General features: G+C 41.0%; 2 protein-coding genes across 2 annotated transcripts in view; one reads left to right on the top strand and one right to left on the bottom strand.

The window, feature by feature from the left end:
• Positions 1 to 1,990: 1,990 nt before the first annotated feature.
• Positions 1,991 to 6,060, bottom strand: klhl42 (kelch-like family, member 42). The gene is made up of 3 exons (XM_005747251.1): positions 4,901 to 6,060; positions 4,634 to 4,827; positions 1,991 to 2,480 (listed from the first exon to the last, which is right to left on the bottom strand). Exons 1-3 carry the CDS (start codon positions 5,662 to 5,664, stop codon positions 2,026 to 2,028), a joined length of 1,413 nt encoding a protein of 470 aa, XP_005747308.1. The 5' UTR covers positions 5,665 to 6,060; the 3' UTR covers positions 1,991 to 2,025.
• A 2,418-nt stretch (positions 6,061 to 8,478) lies between these two features.
• The window catches only part of LOC102215691 (UPF0577 protein KIAA1324-like), a 15,945-nt gene continuing 14,475 nt past the window's right edge, over positions 8,479 to 9,948 (top strand). Inside the window, exon 1 of the mRNA XM_005747250.2 lies at positions 8,479 to 8,741. Coding sequence (XP_005747307.1) covers positions 8,613 to 8,741 — 129 coding nt within the window. The 5' untranslated portion in view covers positions 8,479 to 8,612. The remainder of the gene's footprint in view (positions 8,742 to 9,948) is intronic.

Raw genomic sequence — 9,948 nt, 5'->3', positions numbered from 1 at the left:
TGTGTGTGTGTGTGTGTGTGTGTGTGTGTGTGTGTGTGTATCTGATTAGTAGGATAGCATTTAGCAAAGAGAAGACACTGGAACAGACCCCTGAACTTCACCTTTATTGGTCATGACTTAAATGTCCAAACTGTCAAACAACCACTGCAGCAGTTTCAGACTCACTTCTCAAACCTGCACCCGTCCCTCCATTCATCGCAGAAGTGAAAACAAAACCTGCTTCAGCAAAAATCAGAAAGTAAACACAGCAATATTGGTTGGTTGCTGGAAATGTAACAGAGTCCTGCATCTTGTGCTTTTTTTCCTGTTTTTATCCTTGCAGAAGGCACGTGTGCATCAGTTCATGAAATCGCACTTTAAGCTTTTCTTAGTGTCTCTCTGAAGAGTAAGACTATGCAAGTGTTCATACAACACATGAAGCTCCCTCTGAAAGAACTTCTGCTCCTTGTACGACTGGCAGTGTAAAACCAAAGCCACGTTATGATTACCTGCCATGTGCAGAGCATTAATGCATGTTGTTTCTGAGATTTTTTTAAGGTTTGTAGTGTGTTGTGCTGTGTTATGTTAAACTTTGATGCCAATGGAGTGTAAACATCAGGAATAACGTGGCCGTTAGATTTGAAAGCATGCTGTTATGCAGCCCTCGTCAGTGCCTCTCATGTTTTGTATGGTCGTGGATGTAAAAGTAGAAAAGTGCGTTTTAAGTCTGCTTAAGACAAAACAGTGGCAGGCAGGAGATCTGCACAGAGCCTAACTCGGAGTGTCATGTCTCATTTCAAAGGCGGAGGGGTTTTCAAATCGCCTGAAAACTCTGGGTGCTGAAATATTTTAGTTAAAATAAAATAAAATAAAGTAGACAGAAAGGAAATAAATAAAACGAATAAAAAGTTTTTCGTAAATTAAAAAAAATCAACCAAAATAAAAATATAAAGAAACTGTCAGCAGTTTTAGTGTTTGCAGTCTGTGCTTACTGAGTCAGCTGCTTCCAAAAAATGTTTTTATTATAATGATTATTCTGAATTTTGTTAAGCCTGGGACCTGCTAAATATCCTCCATGTAGTAATAAATTAAAACATGAAAAACTGGAAATTTTATTAAAAAAAGAATTAAAAATAATTAGTATATTTTTTATTATTCTATTTTTTAATTAAGCTGTATTTAATATTTTCTTTCAGTTTATTTTCTCAGTGTTTTTGTTAAATGATTTTTGGAAAGAGTGTGGACAGAAATGTCACGCTGTAAAGGTTAAAGAGTAACACAGCATGTGAAAAATATGCAGGATCCAGGCTGTGCGCAAAATTAATTTCCAGTTTTTCAAATATTCATTTTAACTTCACAGTCTACAAATAATAAGGAAAACTCATCCCCACAGTGATGCTGCAGACTTTTTAGTCTCTCTGAAAGAAATTCATAGAAACAAAAATGAATATTTTGCATGTTAAACTAGAAGTTTTGAAATTTGGACTCCAGATTGGTTTTCACATGCTGCGTCACACAAAGAGGTTGTTAAAGCTCTTTACGTGATATAATTTACACTATTTGAATTGGAAATGTTTTTCTCATCAAACATCATTTCCAGGACCCTAAAAGACTATTTTGACCATATGTATGCTGTTCCTCCACCTTTCAAATCTGCAATCCAACCATCATGTGCTCATCCAGATGGTCAGAGGAGACTTTTTGAGGGTTGTGGAAATGCCTTCAAAAGGCAAAACCAGCTGGTTCTGTGTTTTCTAAACTTCACCTGGTGATTATTTAACGGTGACTGCTGACTTTAACACATGAGAGGCACAAACTGGTGCTACCTCTGATGATGCTTTGGGCCACACTTGTGATTATAGCTTTTCCATTTGCATCCACAGCAGTATCTTTAGCGTACTGCACGTTTTTCAAGTTTTTAAATCCGAGGCACGGCGGTCACGAGGCGTTCAAACTGCCAACCACACCCTGACGCCACAGATCCCCAATGAGTGCAACAATAATTGGTCTGTTAACAGTGCTCGAGCTTTCCCGCCGCTCTGCGTGTCACAGCACGTTAGGAAGGTAAAGTGAGCAGAGCAGCATGTTCTGTCCCAGAGCCGGGAAGCGCCTGAAGGCCTCCCAAGCGTCTGAGAAAATGTTATATTTGAGAAAAACGCGGTGTTCCAGGCTGGTGGGCAGGCTGACGTCCCGGCTCATAATGTAGATACCGTCGTTGTGCAGCGTGCACGTCAGGTTCAGTCCCGACTTGGACGTGTTCTCCTTCAGCTGGAGCCACTCCCCCGTGGTGACGTTGTACGACTGCACCGTCAGCACGTCCTCCGTTTGGCTGGGACGTCGCCGCCGCAGCCCCGTGTCCAGCTCGTGGGTGTAGCCACCCACCAGGTAGATGGTATCCTCCACGGAGAGCATCTGCTGCTTCCGGATGTGAGCCGGGCAGGATCGGAACGTCGTCCAGGTGTCAGAGATGGGGCAGTATCGGAGGATGTTTGTGTTCCTCTCTGTCCGGTGTAATGGGAAGAAGAAACAAAAAAAACTTTACGAGAGTAATTGTTACATATTTAATATTAGAAAGCCCAAAATAAAATAAAATAAAAAAAACACAGAATGACTGAATAATTAACAAAGAGAAATGTAAGAATGTGCTCCAACATAAACAAACCGATAATAAAATAAAGAATAGTTTTTAAATCTTATAAAATCTCCTACAACCTGGGAGATGCATTGAAGTTGCTCATCTTATTTAAACAAAAACCCAAATATGGAAGCAATAACCGCTTTGATATCCTGTTCACCCAGCAGTGCTAAATCCCTTATAATTAAGGTTATATAAGAGATAATCCGGGACAAGGTGTCCTGATTATAAACGATATGTTGCTGACTGGTAAAGGGATAAATACACATTAAAATGAAGAGTTTATAGGATTATAAGAAGCAGGAGCAGCTCAGCAGACCCAAATATGAAGGATCCAAACTACCAAAATCTTAAATTACTCAATATAGAAATAATGAGTCATTCAGAGATCAGTCTGGGTGTGTAGTAACTACCTTAAGGTGCATGTGCGGTCCATGCTTTTACTGTAAAAGTTTAATAACTTTTTGTGTGATTTCTCATTTCAATTATATTTTTGTCTTTTTGCTTATTGTATTTATTATTTTTTACTTTACTTAAAATTCTCGTTGGGCGCTAAAATGTGACATGGACATAATGGTTCTAACGAATGCCTTTAGAGTAGTTTTTTTTAAAGGGGGTAAAAAAGTGATCTAATTTTGTTTGAGAAAAGTAAACTGCAGCTCAAGAGGAACTGAATCTGAGAATATAAACAGCTGTAGGTAAGAAAGATCCAAAAACGTCTGGTGGGTGCAGCAAAGCCTGCGTCTCTAACAGCCAGCAGGGGGCAGATGGTTACGTTGTACAGAAGTGCATGAGAAAAGGTCCTCGGCTCCCTCTTAGTATGAACTCAGTAAACACTTTGCTGATGAGTTTATGGCTGCAAAGCACACGATGTTTGTTTTGTAAACTGTGGTCTCATTAGAGTCAAAGAGGAGGGTGAAGCTGGATGTTTCAGACTTTGTTATTAACAAATCACCGGAAGAAGCTGCAGTGTGGAAACGCGATCAGATTTGGATAATCACAAATTCTTTATGGTGAGGAACGGAAAACAAAGAAAGGGATGGATGCACTTCTGCATTAACGGTATGTAAAACATCTACTTCAAACTGTCAACGGTGACAAAACAACACAAGGACAACGTGACAAACACCACAGCCAACTGAGAGGAAGTGCAACAATGCAACAACAAGAAAATCTGAATTCACACAAAGTCATTTTCCGTTTAACTCACTTTTACTTAGTGACCTCACAGTATAAGGAAAACACACTGTCCTGGGTATCTGTGTTCTGTTTGTTCCTCTTCTCTCGCTTCTCTTATTTTAAGCCTAATTTTTTCCCCTTGTGACGATTAAACTTAACAAAACAAACATCTTGATGTTTTCAGTAAAACGTATCAGGAAAATGTTTACTGTCTTTACACTATAAACTGCCTTGATATGAGAGTTACAGTTACCTGACACTAAAAGTAAAAAAAACAGATGTTCCCTTATGAGCAGCACATGGCGACAGCAGGGAGGAAGAACTCCGTTTAACAGGAAGTCTTCTCCAACAGAATCACCGTGACATACAAACATCTGTTGAGACTAACCAGAGGCTAAAAATACCATACAGCCATCAGGGAGGTTTTTACTCTGTGGAATTAAGTTCTGTTTTTTGGAGGAGTTATAACTACAGTGCCATGAAAAAGTAGTAGTCAGGATTGGGTGTGGCAAAAAAAATTTGGTTAATCACAATTAATCTATGAGTTAACAAGAGGAGTATTTACTTTTTCACACAGGGCAGGTAGATTTGGATAACTTTTTTCTCTTAATAAATGAAATTTTAAAGACCGCATTTTTTATTTTATTCAGGTCATCTCGCACTGTGGTTTCTGCTGTGAAATGATTCACGTCACCTTCAACCTCTAAATGTGGGCTTTTTTTGCTCCTTAAAAAAAAGGAGAAAGAATCACTAGATGAAAATTCACAGTTACTCTCCAAACTGTTGTCGGACTGTGTTGGCGTGTTAGTGTATATGCTGCTGTAGCTCCTGTACACACACCTCTCGCAGTGTATCCACCCATGACGTAGATCATACCCTGGCACTCACAGGCAGAGAACTCAGCCAGCGGGTCGGGCATCGAGGAGACGCAGGTCCACCAGTCCTGCTCAGGGCTGTAACACTCCACTGTGCCCAGACACTGGCCTCCCACAGCGTACAGCTTCCCCTGTACAGCCAGCAGCTTGAAGTTGGACCTGCATGAGAAGAATCACTGACTGAAACGCAATGCAAGGCAACCAATGGGGACCAAGTGGGGACTCGTGTTACCTCTTCTGGTTGAGTGGCGCCACCTGGTTCCACTCGTTCCTGCAGGGGTTGTAGCAGTGCACAGCAGAGATCTCCTGACTCGTCATCCTGTACCCGCCAACTATGAACAAGTAGTTATCGAGGATGGCCGACCCATACCCCCTGACGTTGATCATATCTGGAGGGAGGTTGTTGGCGAGAGGCTTCCAGCGCTGCTCCACCTCTCCATACCTCAGCATGGACCAGGGCTCATCCTGATCCGGAACGTCCAGGGACAGGCTGGTGAAGTCTCCGATGGCCACCAGGGTGGCAGTGCCATTCATGCGCATCTCCTTGACTTGGTCCCTGACAGCAGAGGCCAGGCTGCTGAACTCGGGCCGCCTCAGCATGGGGTGGTAGTAGCAGGTCATGTATTTGAGGCAAGCGGTACGCAGGTCGTGAGTCCCATACACCTCGGAGAGGCTGTACAGCTCCACGCAGTTCTCCAGCCGGATCTCCGAAGTGAGGAGCTTAAGGATGGAGGTGACCTGGAGAAAGGAGGCGGTCTCGATCAGATCCTCCAGAGTCTCGTTGACTACCTGGACTTTGGAGGTGTTGATGAACTCCAGGACCAGCTCCAAGCCCAGGACGCTGAGTCCTTGCAGCTGCACCGAGTCCTCCGTGGACTCCCTCATCCCCGAGCTGTACAGAGCTCGGAAGTAGTCGCTCTTCTCAATCAGCTTCTTTTTATTCACCTCGTAGGTTTTGTCATCCATGATGATGGCGATGATCTGCTCGGATGACATGGTGAAGATGGTGGTTTTGGTCTCTCAAGCTGAGTTTTGTCTTTGCTTTCCCTTTCTCAGTCTCCCGAGCCCGTCGCCGTTTACATTTCACCGGCCAGGGAGCTCCGTGCCCGGTCTATATATGGTAATGCTCAGCCTGTAGATCGCCATGGAGCTGGGAAGCTAATCAGCTAGCTGTAGAGGCGCTGCAACCGCTCCCGGATAAACCGGCCAAAAGAAGCTTTTCCCCGTGATGGCATTCCTCCACAACTCGGCCCCACTTTCTGAAAATGTTGGTTGAATATCACGGTTTGTTTCTCAGCCTGCCAGGAACGTTTTCATAACATTTTCCTTGTGAGGGACAATGTCGAGCTGTCAAATTTAACTGTTTTGATTCTGCACCCTACATCGTGTGCGTCTTCTTCTTCCATTGGAATTATTGGCAGATTAGGCGTATCAAAGACACCTTACTGCCCCCAGCAGGTCGTTATTAGAATTACATAACATGGTTTGAATAAATGATAAGAGTATGTTAAATATTTGATCCCCCTTTTGATTAGTCTATTTATTTTTGTGATTGTTTATTTATTTATTTATTTCTATTTACTTATTTTATTTGGTTTGGCTAATTTTGATTAGTTAGTTGTTATTATTTATTTAGATTTTTTAATTAAATAAAAATTTAATTTGGGGTTTTGTCAGAGATGCTATTGGCTGTGGTCACCTCAGCTTGACCATAATTTCTTTATATTTTGGTTCCAAGGAACCAGACTTTCTTGTCATTTTTAAAGTGGGCTTGAGCAGCAGTTCTCCAGGATTTCTGAATATCTTTCAAAGTTTTTCTTTGGACATTGGCTGCTTTTTTAAATCATTTTCAGTCCAGTTCACGTACATATTTACAGAAGAATGATTTACACTTATTAGGTCATTTAACACTAACCCTTGAGTCTATGAAGCACTAAGAAACAATGTTGTGTCTTGCAATAATACATATATGACAAACATAAAATGTCAAATAAATATTATGAAGTATCTAAACAAAGTAACGGTACCCTGGAGTTGTGTCACTGGCGTTGCTGATTAAGAAAAGCCTTTTATTTTGAAGGAAAACACCGCGGTGCCGACATCTAATGACTTCCTGTAACATGTTTCGTGAAGCGCTGCAAAAAATTGGTGTGGCGAGTTCAGTATCTCTTTTCATTTTTCAGACCTTTTCTTTTTTATATCATAATTTCATATGACGCATTTAGTTGAAGTTGTTAGAGAACTGAAAAAGAAAGAAGAAAGAAATTTTGTGAGAAAAACAAGACTGACAACATGTGGTTTGATGCCCTATAGGTTTAGAATTTTTTTTTTATAGAAGTTGTCACTGGTGTCACCTTGATGATGAATCACAACAGAGCTGTTACAACTAACTAACACCACCGTTAACCATTAACAGAAATAAAAAGCTCTTCATGAAGTTTTGTCATAATAATAATAATTAGTAGTAGTAGTAGTAGTATTAATCCTGTGTTTGTATGTCTAAATCAATTCCACCCAATCCCTGGGTAGTTTATTGTGTCACTGATGTTACTATGCTTTGGGGTTTGGGGGATTTTTTCCCCCATTGTCACAGATCCATTGAATTCTGTTACACTTAAGGGTAAACATCAAATGGATTGTGACACTACTCATTATAACAGTTGCATAGCAAATAAGTGGCTTCACAAATGAACAAACACTGTGCAATCAAACTGAAAATAAGAAAACATAATCTCCTGATTTGTTGCATTATGAGTGTAAGTCCGACTACATGTGCTAAAGAGACTGAGGAAATAATATTTATCAAACCCCTTTTAAATTGCAGAAAGAGTCATCTAGTCTGTACAAAAGACTAGATGACTGATGTACAAAAAAGAGATTAAAAATCATTAATCTGCCTTTTGTGTGAATACTAAAGTGAACAGGTTATGGTAAATGGTCTGTATTTATATAGCGCTTTACTAGTCCCTAAGGATCCCAAAGCGCTTTACATATCCAGTCATCCACCCATTCACACACTGGTGATGGCAGCTACATCGTAACCACAGCCACCCCGGGGCGCACTGACAGAGGCGAGTCTGCCGGACACTGGCGCCACCGGGCCCTCTGACCACCACCAGTAGGCAACGAGTGAAGTGTCTTGCCCAAGGACACAACGACCGAGACTGTCCAAGCCGGGGCTCGAACCGGCAACCTTCCGATTACAAGGCGAACTCCCAACTCTTGAGCCACAATCGCCCATGTTAGGTTATGTTAACATTAGGTAATGTGTAAACATTAGAAAAATAAATAAATTTTAGGACATCTCACCATCGCCAAATCGGAGTTTATGTAGAATAAAATAAATAAATACAGACAGGATGAAATTCAGTTTTAAAAATGTTGGACCCATGTTACAAGGTGTTTTATTTTTAGGTACAACTAGTGATTGTAATCCTGCAGAGAGAAAATTACAAACTAAATAAATGTTTAGAAATTATTTGTACATGTATTGTATTTTAAATTATAATCTTTTTCCATCAGATGCAGATCTCATTATTCAGATTAATGATTAACTCTCTTCGCTAACTAATATTCAGAGACATTTATTTTAAGATCGTACACAGTTTTACTGAGAGAAAGGACACCAGTGCACTGCATATATTTTAAATTTAAAAATAATAATAATAACCACACATTATAAAACCCTGGAGAATAAACCCAGGATAACGGTGTTGTGATAAAAACTGAGGTTCATAGGACGTAACAAGAGAGCTTTAATTTGAAAACCTGTACCGGAAACGATTTTTATTATCAGCCTGTTGACGCTGTTGTGGGTGGAGGAGGGGAGAGTGGGTGAGACAGGCAGGCGGGAGCATCAATGACAGGGACTCTTCTTGTGCGGCCCGCTTCGAGTACGCGGCTCCAGGCAGCGGACACCCGGCGCTCTGTGACCCGGACTGAGGATGAGGGAGCAGGCGTGGGCCTCCCGGTCCCCAAGCTGCAGCTTTTTACTCAGCATCACCACCATCATCATCATCGCCGCTCATACATCATCAGTTAAAGGCGCCGGAGACCTGCGGCCGTGTAATAAGGTGAGCGCCTGTGCTGTCGTCGTTATTATAATTATAATATCTGCTGCTTTTTAAAACACAGATCCCGCTCCGCTTTGCTTTTTCTTTATCCTAGAATAAATGATCAGGGCAACAAGTCAAAATGGCCATGCATGCAAGAGTAAATGTGCAGAATAGATTAAGATAAAATAAAATAAAATGAAGAAGGATTAAAAATACAAAAATAAATAAAAACAATGTAAGGGCTGCAAGTCGTTTTGCTGCTTTACATTGGCTCGACTCAGCTCGGGTCCGGATGTATGTGCGCCTCGTCCTTCACGTCGCTGATCGGCTTAAAATGCCGTTCATGTTGACTATAAACACCCTGCTGGAATCCTTCTCTCATCCCCTTCAGAGCAGCCTCATGCCGGCCAGCCCGACCGGGGTTACTCGCTGAGGAGGACAGAGAAAGGCTGCTGGCACGGTTCGCTCTCAACCCTGTAAGGATGACTTGAAGGAATACAAGAAGAAGCTTTTTGCCCTCTAGATGGGGAGATTTTCATGCCAGGACTGATACCCTGTAAATGAAAAAACTAGCATTATCCTTATGGTCACTAGGGGGCGACAGCTGTGATTGAAAATCGAAATCCAGTTATGAAGAAATGTGTGATCCCTGCGCTCGGCAAACACTTATAGCGATTGTTTATGGACTCATTTGCTAGTTTTTTGTAATACTGAACAGATCGAACTCTAAAAGTGCCTTGTATTGTGAGATAAATATCCTGCAAAATTAAAGAGAGAATGATGAGCCTGTGGGTAAGGACATGGTGAAAGGGGGGAGGAAGAACTTTCTTTTAGCAGGAACAGATCACAGCAAAATGTTAGCATAAATTTATCACAGATAAATATGTATCCTTATCATTGAAGATTAGACTCTGTATAACATGTATATGACAACAAAAATTTCATATGGGTTAAAAAAAAACAAGTTTATTTTGTTTGTTAAATCAGGGTTACTTATTTAATATCCTTCTCTGTGAATACACTCCTGCATTTTATGATGTCCTGCCTTTACCTGGTCCAGACTTTTATTTTATAGTTGTCTACGAAGCTAATCCTAGCTAACATTATCCTGTTAGCTAGATAACTAAGTTATCAGTTACAGCAAACACTGTGGCAGTCACAACTCCATATGATGTCAGACAATATAAATAAACTCTAAATGTTCTGAAAGATATATATATATATA

This window comes from Pundamilia nyererei, unplaced genomic scaffold (assembly GCF_000239375.1).
Source record: "Pundamilia nyererei isolate P.nyererei 1_Seehausen unplaced genomic scaffold, PunNye1.0 scaffold00192, whole genome shotgun sequence".
NCBI lineage: Eukaryota > Metazoa > Chordata > Actinopteri > Cichliformes > Cichlidae > Pundamilia > Pundamilia nyererei.
This window is presented reverse-complemented; position numbering and strand designations above follow the sequence as displayed.